Source organism: Hesperophylax consimilis, chromosome 13 (genome assembly GCF_061612785.1).
Source record: "Hesperophylax consimilis isolate HC1 chromosome 13, BYU_Hcon_1.0, whole genome shotgun sequence".
Taxonomy (NCBI): Eukaryota; Metazoa; Arthropoda; class Insecta; order Trichoptera; family Limnephilidae; genus Hesperophylax; species Hesperophylax consimilis.
The window spans coordinates 11,457,880-11,475,976 of NC_142848.1; the positions used below are offsets into that span (position 1 = coordinate 11,457,880).

General features: G+C 36.9%; 1 protein-coding gene across 2 annotated transcripts; it reads left to right on the forward strand.

Annotated features, from left to right (window-relative positions):
• The first annotated feature begins 351 nt into the window (after nt 1-351).
• On the forward strand, nt 352-16,504 carry Sgf29 (SAGA-associated factor 29). Of its 2 annotated transcripts, XM_089638486.1 has the most exons (8): nt 352-987; nt 1,094-1,242; nt 4,067-4,201; nt 5,790-5,912; nt 6,429-6,587; nt 8,254-8,355; nt 11,859-11,985; nt 13,254-16,504. In XM_089638486.1, exons 2-8 carry the CDS (start codon nt 1,204-1,206, stop codon nt 13,439-13,441), a joined length of 873 nt encoding a protein of 290 aa, XP_089494612.1. In that variant the 5' UTR covers nt 352-987; nt 1,094-1,203; the 3' UTR covers nt 13,442-16,504. The 2 variants fall into 2 exon arrangements, with proteins under 2 accessions (XP_089494612.1, XP_089494614.1); XM_089638488.1 differs by having other exon boundaries at nt 352-1,242.
• Nucleotides 16,505-18,097: the final 1,593 nt, after the last annotated feature.

The window sequence follows — 18,097 nt, forward strand, 5'->3', positions numbered from 1 at the left end:
TGTATCTATACCAAAGCCATCCTTATCTATAGGATCAGAAGCAATAAGTTTACAAAAATAAGAATGCCCGTGACACTGCAATTAATAATACTATTTTTGAAATGTTAATGTAACTTAGTAGTTATTAATATTAAATTACACGTCTTTGAATGTTTTAAAAAAAAAATTAACTTCATAAAAAAATTTAGGGCATCAACTATTGCAACGAACACTTCTTTTGGAACTCTGTGCATATAAGCCAAACTTGAAAAAGAATCCCCCGTTGCCAGGTATCTTAACTATCTTAGCGTAATTTGTAACTTAGTTTTTGCCGGGAAAGCCGCGCGCATAACTTGCGCGTGTCCTGTTTCCTGTTTTTGGATTTTTTCTTGAATCTTTGACAAGAATACATCAAATTGTTCTTGCGAAATTCGCAAATGATTGCGATAGCTTTTAGTATCTTCTAACGCCTTTTAATTATATCCTTATGATCTATTTTTAGTCCACATACGAAGTTTTTTGTGCTTTTTCATATTCTAAAGTTCGTTACGTAAAAGGTCCTAAATCATAGGGTCGCACGCAGCGATAACTTCACTTGACGCCATCTTGATTAACAAAATCGGTTCGAGTTGAATTGAAACTTCTGAACGACATCTTGTTCAATTTTTGTCGTTCAACTAAAATCGCTCTGTCAGAACGGGGCATAAGTTTGAACGGGTTGAACGTTGAACCAACCAAATCTGTATAAAAATCGAGTTGGCAACACACAGCACTGATTTTACTCGTTCGCCGAACGCATTCGGTTTATTTATGGGCCATTCGTGATTGGTTTATTTATGTACCTATCTGTCAGCATCTGTCAGTTTACTTGAATTAAATCCAAAACTAAAGCGAACATTTTATTTCACTTTTATATTTATTACAGTTTGTTACTTCAAACAATCTTAAATACGTGTATTATGAAAGATCATTTCGTTACATTTGATACAAATGTTAGTGTTTGACGTGGTATGTCCATTACTTTATTGTAAACAACAAACAACGCTTCAAATTTTGTTATGTTATACTGGGATGCCACTCCTGCGTTCTTTTAAAGTTTTCGATTTTGTTTCAGGCTCTTTCATTGTTTGTGATCGTCTGCTGGTACCATGTTATTTTGATTTCGAAGACACTATCATATTCTGAGGTTTGCTGAGTAGTATACTTTAATATTATTCTACTAAAATGCCTTTGACTGCCGACTTGGCGGCGCAGCAAGTGCAGGTAAGTCTCAAAACTCTGTCTTATTAATATAACGTCCTTTGCCAGGTAACTGTAGGGATAATTATGTTATATTTTGCTGAACATAAACAAATGAACCGATATACAAAATAATGTCTTCCATAAGCCGGATAAAAGGTCACACAGCATTTAAATAGCGCAGTGGCGGTTGAATCATTTGTAACCTTGTATTCCTAATAGTGGTGAGTCCAAAAACGACAAACACGTTTGCACAACATGTTTAGAGTTAAAAAATGCCCAAACTGTTACTTATAATCCGCAAACAGTTTGTCCGTTTTGTCGACTCTTCTAACTTATATCAAGATAGCGCGAGTATGAATGAAAAAGAACTATTCCAAACGAATAACATTATCTTACTCTCTCGCACTAACGTCGTAATAATATGTAAGAGTGAGATAGGTCTGTTGCAGGTGAAAAACAGTACCTGTTATTCTGAGAAAAAACACTATCTTAACGTTTCACACTTAAGGCCCATTACGGGTAAAGAGCGAGAAGGCAATCCATAACAGGTAAAGGCTGTTTTCTGTAAGGCACCCTGTTTAGCTGTTTTTTCCGGGAAAAAACACTATCTTAACGTTTCACATTTAACCGTTTGGGTGCCAATCATTGATTTTCGTCGATTCGTGTTTTAACGAAGATTGCCGATCGTCGATTTCCGTCGATTGCGTCAGTCGTGTTCTGATTCGCGCGTACGTCTGTACGTAAAATTCTCATTTTTTCGAAACGCCTGGACTTCGGGATCCTCCTCCGCGTGATTCTGAACCAATATTCTTTAATAAAACACCGAAAAAATCATCGAAATCCTTGAAAATTCAAAGAATTTATGGAGTTTTAAAAAAATATATAGTTTCATAAAAAATAATGTTTTTTTGGTGGCATTTTACAAGCAACTGTATGAATTTTTTTGGCACTCAAACGGTTAACACCCATTACGGGCAAAGAGTGAGAAGGCAATCCTGTTATTTTTAAAACGGGTTGAAATTGAAATCACATAAATAAGAGGCTGTTTTCCGTTTTCCATTCAGTTGTTTATTATTACAAAACGAGAACGAGAGTAACGAGAAAAACGAACAGACCTCACCAAACGGCTCGTATACTGAGTGTTGATAGTGTAAAGTTGTTTATTTTCTGAACAACGAATTCTTGGTTTTGTGAATATAACTTAATTTTAATGATACCTAGCTATCTCGCCCCTATAGATAGCAGGGTTTTATTACTTTTATTGTTATGGACGGTAACTTACAGTTACGCTACTAACCCATTACTAATTCACACAAATTACCTCAAAAACGGCTCGTTTTTTTTCAACAGTTTGGGCAAACAGTTGACGTTTTACAAATAACAGTTCGTTTTCGTTTTTTAAAAAGAACAAAAACGCCCACCACTAATTCCTAATGACATGACTAGGTGACAAGAGCATCAGATTCACAGTGTGTTTTTGTCATTGTGTGTAGGTACGCACAAGCACGTCTTGATAAAATAGATTTTTGTTGCAAGTACCATTTTTTTATTTTGGTACAATATTTTACATTTCTTATTACAATTTGGCCTTTATATAATATGTATATGGTTATAACACAAAAAATATTCATGATATATTTATAGAAAATATATATACTGTTGATGAAGAAAAAAAAACATAAGATTATGATAAATTTAAACTAAAAATATAGATTTAAAATTAAAGTAAAATAAAAAGAAATAAAGTAAAAAATCGGTTTATTTATATTATATGTTGTGTGTTTGTGAGTGATTTATATTGGTTTTTTGTGTTACGTGTAGGTTTTATTTTTTTATGTTATGAAATTTTGGTAATATTGTCTTTTTTGTTCTTCAATCCATTTTGTAATTTTGTGTTTGAATTTTTTTTTTCCTCAATTTTATTTTCGTTGAAAGCTTTTATAGCATGGTATTGATAGTGTCTTTGTCCAAAGCTCGTATTTACCGTCTATATTTGCAACTTAATATGAAAGTGTGGTAAATATACAGAAAAGTGGGACATGGTTAATACACACTTAAAAAAACACTGTATCAGTTAGATAATTATGAGCAATAGTTATTTCAGTTTCCGGAAATGAGGAGGTGATTTTGCACAAAAACGGCGCCATACAAGTCATCCAATTATTATTATTATTAAAATGTGCCTATTCACTGTGTTACACCTTTCTGTATATTTAACAATATCAAAGCATAGTGTCTATGAATTTTTTTTTGAACAAACTTCTTGCAATATCAGTCCTAGTTTGATTCAAACAATAGAGTAGCACTTTGGTTCAAACATGGTTGTAGCGTTTAAATAATAATATTAAATTTAAATATTGAAGACAATATTAGTGATTTTTAAACGAAAATCTGAAACAGAAAAATCAGAAAAGGAAACGGTCACATCTGGGACTCGAACCCAGGACCTTTGTCTTTCCGGGACAATGCTCTACCAACTGCGCTAATGGGACCCTATCCTACTCGGTCACTTTTAACTGTATCATACTTCGAATAAGAACTACCAACATTGTCTTCATTTTTTCACCGCACATTTTTATTGGCAACTATCTTTATGTATGATCGCAAGATTCAACCCGAACTAAATGCAATCCAGACAGCGTCTTTTAGATAAACCTATCTTAGATGTGACCGTTTCCTTTTCTGATTTTTCTGTTTCAGATTTTCGTTTAAAAATCACTAATATTGTCTTCAATATTTAAATATTACAATTTGAGGTTTTACTCAATTAAGTTATTCCGAAAAATTAATATTAAATTTGTTTATTATGGATCGTTTGACTTATTTAACGTTTGTGTTATTTCAGGAATGTTTAAGATCTCTCCACCAATACATCTTTGAAATTGAAAGCGAAAGAAATCGCTCCGAACACAACATTGATAACTTATTAAGGGCTCAAGAAAAGATCGTTACAGAGGAGAATGGGGCACATTATTATGAGGTAAGACATACAAATATAAGGTAAATTTGAAAAAAAAACAATCCACATGTCAAATAAAATAAGACTTGACATCAATAAGTCTTAAAGATAATTAAAGATAAAATTCCCACAATTTTTGTAAAATAATCCACAAATATTACTGCATCCTCTTACTATCATCCAGTATGCATCCAATCAGGTATACCCAAACTATTTGAATCGCTTGTTCTTGACCAAATATACCCTAAGGCCGGTTGCAGTGCATGACCGACGGTCGGTGCGTACGGTCGGTCCTGACGATCAGTTCACGCTTGACCTGACCTATTGAATTATATATTGTATCAAACTGATCAGTTTTCTTTAAATATAACGAGGTCAGATAAATATATTTCTTGATAAATTTGCGATGAATGGGACTCTGGCGACGTTACTGTGTATGTCGTACTGGAAGAATGGGGACGACTAGGAGCTGTATCACCATTATGAATCAAAATAGCTATTTTAAGTACTTCGGAACGAAAAGTCAATTTTTGAGTAATAGAAAATGATTTTGTTATGGTTGTATTGGGAAAAGCGAAGTGAAGAATGAACACTGTCTAGCTCGTCGGTCGACCGACGGTCCGCATGCGCACACGCTCGACTGACGATTCTCGTACGCACTGCGTAGCGATATATGCATGCGTACAGTCGGTCCTGCACTGAACGATTTATGAAGTTTCATACAAATGACAAGCTCGACCGACGTACGCACCGACCGTCGGTCGTGCACTGCAACCGGCCTAATATAGCCACCGGTCGGTGGCTGAGTTGACATTGTGTTTGGGTCACACCAAGGCTTAGTGTGTTCAATTCCTCGGCTGGCTAAGTCCTCCATCACAACACATGCAACATTTTCCGATTTCTATGGTGGTAGTAGGAGATTTTCAAATATTGTCAAGTTATTCGTAACCCATGTTTGTCTTTTTTAAAAAAAAAGTTATATATTTATATATTTTGATTAGTAAAAGGTCAACAACCACAAATTTGCTTCTATATCAAAATTATATTACACTTATCAAAAAAATGTTCACCTTATAAATACAGATTTCACAAAGGTATGTAATAATTGGTTCCATGATAACTGATCAAAATGACAATTCAACAAACCTTTAAAAAGTGACATAAAGTCATTAAAAGTGATGAAACAAAAACTAAAATTGAATAGTTACCTACGTAACAGATTTAACCTAGTTTATATTTCATTAATTTTCATGACTTTATATCACTTTTAAAGCTATGTTGATTTTTATGAGTTATCCGGCCACCGTAGTAATTCAGTAAGGAGAAGTCACAATTGAGGTCTTGGTCATGTATTAAGAATGTCATAAGATTGAATTCCGCTGAAAATTCTGGGTGCTATACCGGAGGGAAGACATCCAGTGGGTCGCCCCAGATACAGCTGGGAGAATCAACTCGAGGGGCTGTGCAAGGAGAAGGGCTGGAGATACCTCGACGATATGATGGGCCCCCGACCCCAATAGGACTTTGGGAAGAAGTTGCCATGCTATGAAACATGAGACTATCCCCATAAATTTACAGTTTAAAATAGAAATATCAACTGTTTTTCCAGCAAAAACTCAAAGGCCTCTACAAGACTGCCCTGGCTGATGCCAACCAGGAAGAGGAACTACTTCGAAGTGCTTTGGGGAGAATAACTGAGATTCGGGCCATTAGGAATGAGAGGAGAATACAAGTGAGAGAATAACAAAATAAAATAATCCCAGAACTGCTCTTTATAAGAGAAGAAAAAAGATTTTATTTTTACCTTACCTTTGAACCAAAATTATAGATTATTCTTTATTTACATGCTTCTTACTTAATTTCTCAAAATCCCACTTAGCTTGGAGTGCTTCAAACTATCAAAACGATGATCAGCCCCATTTTGAATTTTTGTCATTCAAACGTTTCCTGTTAAAAGCTGCTTCTCAGGCTGTTTTAGCTTTTGATTGAATTTTAATCAGCTGTCAAGCACAACGGTCATGCTGGTACGCTTGTCATCTGATCCCAATTGGTCAAGAAGCGGAAACGGACCGAGTATCGGCGTTTAAAGGGGACCAAATGTCAAAAATTGATCACCCATTAGATGGTCATTAAATGTGATGGAGTGTGATGCATCTCATTCATCTTTACAATTATTAGGAGCTCGCCTATAACATAGGCCTTTGCCATGTAACGATACTAAAGCAACCCAACTTCACTTCCCGTCCAGGCTCGCAACGCTGGCAACAAGGAGACCATAGGCTGTGGGGCCCTGATGAAGATGCTGCTGAACTCAGCGCAGACCCTGCCACTGTTTGTGGGCAAGCCGGGGGAGCGGGCACCCCCTCTCTGCGGGGCCATGCCGGCCGATGCCAGTTATATTGCCAAGGTGAGCTACATATCATGTCCAGGTTTTATCACAGATTTTCTTTTGAAGATTTTTTACTATAGGGTTTTCCAATAAGAGGTGTTATTTTGATATTCAATCGTAAAAGATCAATGGTTGAAAATAACACCTCTTATTGGAAAACCCTGTATTAATTAAAAACCCTTCTCGTTTAATGTTATTCAGTCTAGAGGTGAGGCGTATTTATCGTACCCAGTAAAAGTACCGGGTATTTCCATGCGATACTTTGTACTTGTGACAGATCTCCAAAATACTCATGAGTATTTTATACCGGGACTAAATATTTTTAATAGGTACTTTTACTAGGTATTTTTGATAGGTATTTTTGATAGGTATTTTTGATAAGTATTTTTAATAGGTATTTTTGATGGGTATTTTTAGTAGGTATTTTTGATAGGTATTTTCGATGGGTATTTTTGATGGGTATTTTTAGTAGGTATTTTCGATAGGTATTTTCGATGGGTATTTTTGATGGGTATTTTTAGTAGGTATTTTCGATGGGTATTTTTGATAAGTATTTTTGATGGGTATATTCAATGGGTATTTTTGGTGTGTATTTGTGATTGGTATTTGATATGATGAGGAATTTTTTTTGAAACCGAATTCCGTAGCTACCCCCCCCCCCCCTCATGGATTTCGAAAAATTATTGTGGGGAATCACATATGATGATTTTGGCTTTGCGGAATTTTTTTTCAGCGAAATTCTGTAACAACCCCCCCCCACGGATTTCAAATATTTTGTGGGGAGCACTCATTTTGAATTTTTTTTGTGGGGAATTATGTTTTACAGAAATTCTCTAACAACCCCCCCCCCCTCCATGGATTTCGAATAATAAAAGGGGGAATCGAGCTCACGTAGAATATTTGTGGGGAATATGTGGGCAGAATTTTGCGAGTTCATTAGAATTACTTATTCTGAATCAATCCTAAGGTCGGTATTAAATACTTTTGAGTATTTTTTCACCGGTATTTTTACCAGGTATTTTTCTGTACCTGTACTCATTGTACCCAGTAACGAAAAGTACTCATAGGACCCACCTCTAATTCAGTCCATTTAACCTTATGTGTATGGTTATCACATTTGCGATCCATCGGTGGCTATTAATGTATGCCGAGGTTGTATATATGATCCATGAAGTTTCCCATAAACACATTATATACATTGTGTCAAAACGTGTTGTTTGTTGGGAAAGATTGCACTGAAAAGATTAATAAAGTACACTAGTGTTGCCATCAGGTATTTGGCCGTCTCCTGGTTCCACAACAGTCATCAAAGCAGAATTTAACACTACACAATATATACGAAACAGTGTTTCTTCATCCTATTTTAGTTTCCAGTTGCCTGTTTCGCTTGGGTTTTGGATCATCTATGAGCATTTTAGATTTCTCATTCATGGTTCTTTCTCCCCACAAAGACAACCAGATTAAGTTGGAGAAAGTAGTTCCAGAAGCTGTGCTGAAGAAGGAGACTGTGCCTGAGGCAACCGAAGCGGCGTAGGTCAGGGAAGACTGGAAGCGCCTTGTCAAAGCGATGAGTCCCGAATCTAACTAGAAATAAACGACGTTAGCAATTCATTTGATTTCTTGTGTTTTGATTCCTGTTTCCTTGTCTATCTTATTTCAACAATGTATATTTTTATCGTTGAAGAGTGGGGACATGGTGGCTGCCCTGGTGAAGGTGTCAGACAAGGAAGAGAATTGGATCCTGGCTGAGGTTGTCGGCTGGAGTGTTCTGCATAATAAATACGAGGTGAGCTTAAATGTTGTAATTCCTTGCAGAGAAGTAGATCATAGACCAAGTTTTTCGTTAACAGTCATGACACCTAAGCACATTTCAAGATCACTGATCGCAGCAGTGTTGGATTTTAAAGTGAATTTAGTGCATTATGTGGAAGAATGATATGTATTCCATTCTTCTCAGTTATTCCATTACAGATGAGTGTTAATGTTAGGTAATAATAAACTGTATTTCTTTGATATTTGCACAAATTATACATGTGTGCTAAAGGACTAGTCTGTTAAGTTTAAGTGACTAGTCTGCTAACGGACTAGTCTGTTAAGTCTAAGTGACTAGTGTGTTAACCTCCTCAGACCCCCGTCTCCCGTGGGTGACATTAAAAGTAATACGGAAGTGTATGTTTACTTAAAGGAACCCGGCCAGTCGGGCAATAACTGGGTCACGAACTGCATTTGGAGGTGGCCAGCTACGCTTAGCACTAATGACAATTTCGCAGCCTAGAAAGTGTTGTCTAACTCAGTGGTCTCCAACCTTTTTGTCTCCGCGGACCGGCCAACGTCTGAAAATTTTACCGCGGCCCGCTGAGGGTGGTTAAATTAAATGTTAATATTCTAGAACGTCATGTGTCAGCACGGGTCGTGAGGATTTTTTTTACTTCAACGGTATTGTGGCAGCGGTTACTTAGCGTAAAGATGTTTTTAACAGAATAAGTTATTTTTCGCGGCCCGGTACCATTTGCTCCACGGACCGGTACCAGTCCACGGACCGGGGGTTGAGGGACCACTGGTCTAACTGACTAGATTGCTAACACCATTACTTTAGACTTACTTACATTCATCATTAACTCATTCTTCATGCATACTTCGTTCATCCTAGACACGAGAGACTGTAGATCTTCTATACTATTAGCAATCAGCACCGCATCATCAGCATACAACAGGCAACATACTTTCAAATTATTCAAATTCGCACCCAATCCCACCTCTTTCAATTCTTGCATACAATTATCCATGTATAGATTGAATAACCACGGTGACATTACGCAGCCTTGTTTAACACCTTTTGTGATATCAAACCACCCCGTAAAATCACCGTTCACCCTAACACATGCAACGCTTCCCTCATACAGAGACGCAATTGCCTGAGTAGATTTGTATTCACTCCATACTTGGACAACACCTTCCATAGCTTTTTCCTGTCGACTCGGTCGTATGCTTTTTGTAGATCTACAAAGGCACAGAAAAGTTTCTGGTTTTTTGCCAGAAACTTTTCAGTGAGCATACGCAATGAGAAGATCTGGTCCATGCACCCCCTACCACTCATAAAAGCACCTTGCACATCCCATATTTTATCTTTTGTTTCCTTTCTTACTCTTTCAATCAAAATTCTACCATACAGCTTGCCAACTGAACTAAGCAGGCTAATAGCCCTATGATTCCCACATTCCATACGTGACCCTTTACCTTTGTATAATGGCATGATCACAGCCCTTCTCAAATCTAAAGGCGTATAACCTTCCTTTAAACATTGGTTAAAAAGATTGCACAACCATGTGAGAATTATACGGCTACCTCCTTTAAAATATTCAGCAGCAATATTGTCAAACCCGACAGCCTTACCATTCTTCATACATTTAATCGAACTTTCTATCTCATCCATGCTAATTTCGGTTACATTCACTCCATCGTCATTCATATCTGATTCGCCGCTGGAATCACTGTCACTCACTTCGCTTTCGAAGACTTCCTCGAAATAATTCATCCATCTCTCTTTTATTTTTTCCTCATTCGTCAACATTTTTCCATCTTTTGATTTTATCACTTTCATGCTTCCGTTTTCTGGGCCACTCCAGGACCTTTTGACTTCTTTCCAAAACAATTTAATGTTTTCTTGGAAATGGTTTGTCATTTTCATTCCTTCTTCCTCTTCCAGGCGTTTCTTTCGTTCTTTCACTCCAACTCTTACTTTTTTCTTACATTCCTTATATACTTCTTTCGCTCGATACTTCTCTTCCCTGGAAGCACTGCCAGCCGCAATCAGACATAACCATGCTTTCTTCTTCTCTGAGACCAGTGCTTTAATCTCATCATCCCACCATGCATCACCTTTCTTCCTACCTTGCATACTTATTCCACAAACCTCCCTAGCAGATTCACAAAGACACACTTTTATGTGGTTCCATGTTTCGTCTATGCTTAGACCATCCATTTCCTTCGCATTCAATCTTATCTCTGCACAATTCACATACTTACTTCTCACATTATCGTTTTGTAGTTTTTCTATTTTGACTCTTGTTGGAGTTAGTACCGTTTTCACTTTAGAGCGCCAACCGCGAAAGAGGTTTACTCTTGACACTACAAGAAAGTGGTCAGTTTCGACCTCAGCCCCTCTGAAAACTCTTGTGTCCTCGGTAACAGCTCTCAACCTAGAGTCAATTACTACAAAATCAATAATTGACCTCTCATTTCCTCTTTCCCACGTATATTGGTGGATACCTTTATGATCGAAGAAAGTATTCGACACAAACAGGTTCCACTCTAAACATACTTCAAGTATTCTGTTCCCGTTGTCATTCGTTCTTTTATCCCCAAACATACCTAAGACTGAATCAAATCCGTCACGTCTAATTCCCACCCACCCATTCAAATCGCCTGCCATTATAATCATTTCGTTCATATTTTTTAGCCTCATTACATCATTCACACCAGTCCAAAAATCATCTTTCACTTCATCGCTTTCAGAATTAACAGGGGCGTAGCAAATAACAAGAAACACCCTTGTCAAACCGATTTTAAATCTGATCCACATTATTCTCGGACTTACACATTCATACTGCAACATACATTCAATCATTCTGGGAGACAGTAGCGCTGCAACACCTTGACAAGCCCTCTCCGTATCTGGTCTCCCAGACCAAATGACGAGCCTATCATTATGCTGCATTGTACCGCTACCCTTTTTCATACTCTCTGTTATACACAGTACGTCCAAACATTTGCTCACCAGTGTCAAAATGTGCTCATTAGTGTCGATGAGGTTCGCTATCCATCACATCGCCAACCCTTCGGTGGCGCAAAGAGGAGGACGGAACATGATCAATGTCGAATTGGTACATGGAACATTAGAGGAGGAATGGAAAGAAAGATGAACGAACTGTGTGATACAATGGTGTGCATGTAAGTTAAATATGCTAAATGTGCTGCTAGTCTGTTAAGTTGTCTTTTAAGAAAAAATACCACCACATAATTTGCCGAAAAGTTTTAGATCTCTCGGTCACTATGGTTTAAGGAGATGCTCTTAAGCGCTCTTGATGTGATTTTATCACAGAATGGTGCTATTTAAAGTTGACTATTTATATTTTGCTGTATTCTGTATTTGGTATCCTGACTGACAAGAAGAAGTAGATCGAATCATTCGCATGAATCAACTTCTTATATTGACATACTATGGAGAAATGTGTGCACAGCTTATGATTGTTATTGTTATGGTTACCTGATAATTGAGTATTATTTCAGGTGGATGATATTGACGAGGAACAGAAGAATCGCCACATTCTGTCTAAACGACGTGTTGTACCTCTTCCCCTGATGAGAGCCAATCCACAAACAGATGAACATGCTCTCTTCCCCAAGGGATCAGTTGGTAAGTTCTTTCTTTAACAAATTGCTTTCATGAATGTCAAATTAAATATTAAGTCAGGAATCTGCCAGATGGAGAGATGGTGCCAGTTGACTTGAAGCTTATCTCGATCTCTGATGAAGCAGAACAACCCCAATTATAATTTGGGACAGGCGGGTATGGGTACCGCTGGCCGGATTGGGAGAGGCTGGTTGAGGGAGGCGCTTTGAACTCTCCAGCTGTTCTCTCTCGACACATTGATTGCAACATAGTGGGAGGGATGGATTCCTACGTCCATTACTTCTGGACTAGATTCCTACCCATCCTGCACACAATTTTCCTTCCCAGAACTTGTTCTCCTTCATTCACCCTCCACACAGCTCCCCAAAAAAGTCATACGCCCTGAGGGAAATCATTTTATAAAAAAAATTAAAATCAAGGACCATTTATTGTATGAATGAAAACTGACTATAAGGAACTTAACATTTTTCTCTTGCCAAATAACAGAAGGATTAGCGCATGGTGTAGTAGTTGTTATGGGAGGTCATACGCTTGTAGGCAAATAAGCAGACCTCACTGAAGGCTTGTAGAAAATAAATGGTAACCATGGAAGTCAAACATTTCCTCAACAACAAAAAACCGACCGGTCTTCTGGTCTACATAATGTTTTATATGGCAAACTTACATTGTAAATGCTCAATGTTTAAGGCCCAGTTGTTTTGCAGAAACTCTCGCGTGAAAAAATCATCAAATGGACATTCAGCGCCATTTTGTTTTTTTGACAGTTTCTCATTAAATGCCTATTCTAAATCCTTTTTAGCTTTTAAACAAATTGTGATCAGCAGAAGAGGACAGTTAAACTATCATGTTAATCTTTTCAGCTTATTACAATTTTATAGAAAACTGAAATGCACCTAAAATCGGCGTTTAACAAAAAACAAAATGGCGCTGAATGACCATTTGATGACAATGTTGCATTTGAATTTCTGCGAAACAACTGAGCCTTAGGACGGGTTGTTTCGGAGAATTTGAACAATTCTTCAAATTTCAAAGTTAATTTTCAAGGTCTATGAAAGATATTTTTAAGTTCTGTTTTTATTTCAGTTCTGTCAAGCAACTAGCCTATAATGATATAATAACAGAATTTGAATAGGACCTTCACAGAACCCGTAAATGAATGTTGAAATTTGATGAGTTGTTCAAATTCTCCGAAACAACCCGTCCTTAGTGTCTTATTTTGAATTGATTTATTTTGCAGTGATGGCTCAATGTTTTAATTCCTTATTTTGCAGTGATGGCTCTTTACCCCCAAACCACCTGCTTCTACAAGGCGGTGGTGAACAAACTGCCCTCTATGGCGTCAGACAAGTACGAGGTGCTGTTTGAGGACTCCTCATACGCAGACGGGTACTCTCCGCCGGAACGCGTGACACAGCGCTACGTCATCGCCATCAAGGAGGGCAAGGGGCGCTCCAGCTGACACGCGGTCCCCTACGCAAACTCCTCATCTGAATCCCAGCACTCTGACAGCACCAGCGATGTGGGCTTCCTCATGTAGACAGCTGTACTGAAAAACCACACCTTGAAAAATTGCAGTGTTCTTGATGGATACAACGATATAGTGTAACCCTCATACAGTGAAACCCACAAACAGTGAAAATAAAATATAATGAGAAGTTTTGTTTTTTCGGTCCCTTGAAGATTAAATTTAAAAAATGGCCTGATTTTATACCAAAACCCTTATTGCCTCCAATCTTATCAAACATTTCCTTGCAAATAGAGTAGTGGAAGCATCCAACAAACTTCTACAACTTGACTGGTAGGCGGCTGATTTGGCATCGCGTTTGGGTCCCACCCAGGCGTCGTATGTTTAATTCCTCGGCTGGTCAAGTCCTCCATCACAACAAAAGCAACATTTTCCGTTTACCGTGGTGGTAGTAGAAGATTTTCAAATATTGTCAGGTTATACGTAACCCGTGAATGTTTGTCTTTCTTTTTAAAATAAAAAATTTCATCGATGTTACAAATATAAATCAATTTATAGCTCGATTGGAAATCTCATTTAGAGGAAAGAAAGGATTTACCACTTATTGTGAAAGTGCATCATTGCTGATTGAGTAAAAATAATATATGAGGTTGTCCCTTGAAGAACCTAAAAGAGTTTTACTGTATATATAAAAAATGAATGCCAACATCTTTCTGTAAAAGGCATGTTATTCAAAAATATTAAAATTGTACATTTTTCTTACTATAAATGACTCGTAAGTTTGTTAATGAGCATTGTTTTACCTTGATGTGGATGGAATATTTTTCTTAACCATAAACTTTAAATATACGCTATGCACTCAGGTTTCTAGAAACCTATGGTTTTAAAGCACAATAATTTAGGTTGCAGAGGAACTCATTTATGAAGGTACTTATTTTATAATATGGTGGGGATCAAAAATGGACATCAATATCCCCGAAGCAGTCAAGGCCATTAAGCTTCTCCCCATGAACCTCACCAATTCTACTGTTCAATGTGTGGAGCAGGCATTTGTCGGCTACATATGCATATGTTCGCTATCACACTCAATCTAGTAATTTACTAAATGTTTATAATGATGTATATTATTATGTATTAAGGTTCTCTGCATCTTATCATCTTTTATCTGTAGTGTGTACCTACTAATGTACATCCAAAATATTTCTCAAACATAATCGAGGTTGTCTCGAAATTTCATGTTATTTACAAAAGTATCATATTAGCACACTTCGGACGGGAAAGGTATTTCTACCCGTTCGGTCGATTGTTGCTTAAGGACGGGAAGGTTATTTTTACCTTTTGCGCTGGCTTCATTTCAATGGCAGAAAAGAATAAATTATCCAATGTTTTTGTAGGAATATTATATGCCAATCTCTTTCTAAGGGTCCCAACTACATACATGTACATAATTATCAAATCAAAGTATTTCAACAAAGGGACCTTTTATTATTGAATACCTGACAATTGATAAGCAATGCGTTTGAAGATTAACGAAATAAGTAATGTTTCGGTTAGTCATTTTATAGCTTGGGTATGCTGAGTTAGTATGTAGAAATTTTTATTAAAATTTTTTCATTATTTTCGAAGAATAGCGATTTAAAACAAATTTAAATAATTTGCGTTGGACCTTAATTTTCGCCCGTCGCCAGCGGTCCGCCGGAGCAAAAGATACCCGCCTGAAGTGTATTAATTAGAGAATGCTGAGGACAGAACTTTTAGAATTTTTGGAAAATACTACCGAAGATACCGGTCAGTGGCTTAGATGGCATCTCATCCGGTTACCACCCGGGCATCGTCAGTTCAATTCCTTAGCTGTTTAAGTCCTTCTCATTACAAGTAATTTCCACTTACTGTTATGGTAGTAGTTTTTCAAATATGATAGATGATACTAGAACAATTACATCACGTACAACCTTTCTCTGGGTGTAGTATACCCGGGAATCTTTGACTTTCTTTTTTTTTTTTTAAATTTTGTAAATATAAGCTGTTGATAATTGTGGTTGGCTGAAAAGCGTGTGACATCACGGTTCATGCGCGGCGGTACCATAGCACAGCCATTGGAAGTATGAATTCTACTAAATCATGTATGGTGTGACATCACAAGACACCATTGCATATACAGGGTGTATCGGCACTAACCCGACAAACTTTAACCAGCTATTCCTTAGCACATTTGGAGTAAAAAATGTTATGGGCACTTTGCTGTCCGGTAGCATTTTTTTTTCAATTAAAAACAAAAAAATTTAAAATTTCCACACTACATCACTGTCATTGGCATTGCGTTTCGTGTTAAACAGCTGTTATAAGCAAGTGTGTCAAAAAGCGTCTTCGCTCTTTCGCACACACTAAATAATAATAGTTAAAAATGAGACGAATGGTGCCGTGCTATTTCGTTGTGACTGTAAACGTGCGCCAATATAGGTACACACGTGCATTATTCAACGGAATTCGAATAAAATATTTGCCAGATGGGTTTTCAAATTTTGTCAAAGGATAAAACAGTGGTGACATGTGGTGAAAATATGAATAGTAAATTTTTTATTAAAAAAAAACGTTACCGGACAGCAAAGTGCACATAAGATTTTTTACTCCAAATATGCTAAGGAGTAGCTGGTTAAAGTTTGTCGGGTACGTGCCGATACACCCTGTATTTTATCCAAGTTCACTTTGAAAACTTGTAACTGCCTCATTTTTGGAAATACCAAGAAACTAATTTTACTGTGTTATCAACTCTTTAAATATAATACATTTTTATTAAAAAAAATAGGAGACAAACTTATTGTCAATATCATTAAAGTTAATAATACTTTATTTATAAACTAGGTGTTATATAATTCCATACTGTACATTGTCCTATAGTTCTTCAATAATATGATTTCATCTTATTTCTTAATGTGTGTCAATTTTCTATTCACCATTGCTTAAATGTATTCCAACTTCTTAATCTTATGATATGTATTAGTTTGATCAGTAATACTGCTGTGTATCTAATTGTGTAACTAATATGTATAAGCTGTTGAATAATATTCTGATATATCCCTCATCTGTTTTCTTTCTATTGTCACCTTCATCTAAATCTAAAATATACTCGATATTCTTTGATTAGGAATGGACTTAACATAATTAAGGCAAATTGGGCTTATAAATATATTACATCACAAACTTCCCAGAGCCAATAGGATTGTGGTATCTTCATTTTCAAGTGCACAAAGAGGATGGTTGGAAGATATCATGCTATTCAGATCTTGTTCCTAAACATAGGGAAGTAAATTCCCTCCGGTTAAATAAGCACGCTCTTTGTAGAATCTTTTTGAAGAAAGGAATAAGTAAACCTGGGTCTTTAAGAGGATGGAGGGAGGAAACATAGGTTGCTAGTTCATTGTGGCACCTTCCCTTGAAATACCTGTAGAATATCCTTCAGCTTTCCAACCTGACGTCTGTGCTGCAAAGACTGCAATCCGTTTGTTAAGATGGGAATAATTTTTTTTTTAACCTTAACTTCACACAGGAGGTCCTGAGGAAAATAATTTCCCTCGGGGCTTATGTAATCTTTGGGGATGCTGTGTGGAGGGTCTTTTTGAGGAGAGGATGAAGTAAACACGTCTTGAAGAGATCCATGTTGTAGAAGGGAGGGAGGAGGTTCCACAACCGAAATGTTGAACTCTAGAATGAGTCGTAGAGAAAACCCATTGTAATGTGACAATTGTTAACCGCATACAAATTTGGGTGCTAACGAGGGGCTAATTCTGACTTTGATGGAGCCCCCTTGCCTGAACTGGTTGTTAAAGGTTACACTGAGCAAGTTAAGGAAGACTGCATGGATTGATGGAGAATAGATTAAATTTCGATCTGGAGACGTTTCAAGAATGTGCCGATTCCAAATAGTCTTTTCTCACCAGGCGATATTGAGAGTAGGTACCTGCCACTCTGGAACGAGGTGTAAATAGGTATGCATTAATGTTATTTGAAATTAAAGTGATTCCTGATAACTGCTTGAAGCCAGTGGAACAAGACAATATCAGTGATGGTACGTCTAGGGAAATTTCAGGATACAATAATATTCATCTATTTGGTAATAATCTATCTACTTCCAACAACCATTATTTTTAACTAATTAAATTAAATAATATTTCAGTATAATTTTGGGATTGCCAGTAAATGTAAGTAAGTTTTTTATTAACATTAACAAACACCCCCCTCGATGACGCATGTGTTTTTGACGTTCTAAGGCAGTGTTTCCCAAACTTTATTTTCCGTGACCCGAGTAGAGAAAGAAACAACTCCCATGTTCCGAACGCAACTTAATATTCTCAAAAATTATTTTATTCTCAAGCATTCAGGTGAGAAACCATTCACATGTCCTGAATGCAACTATTCATGAATTCATAACACTCATTATCTAAAAAAAAACATCTTCTGCACTCTAAACAAATAGTGGTTTAATATCGAAAAATCAAATTTAATGCTGATCGTTGAGGAAGAAACTAGTTCGGAACGGAGAAGCTGTCACTAAAATATCTTAATGGAATCACATTCTTACTAGCTCTGGAATAAAATTCTTACTAGCTCTAGCTAGCAATATTATAAAAGTAGTTTTAAAATCTCAAAACC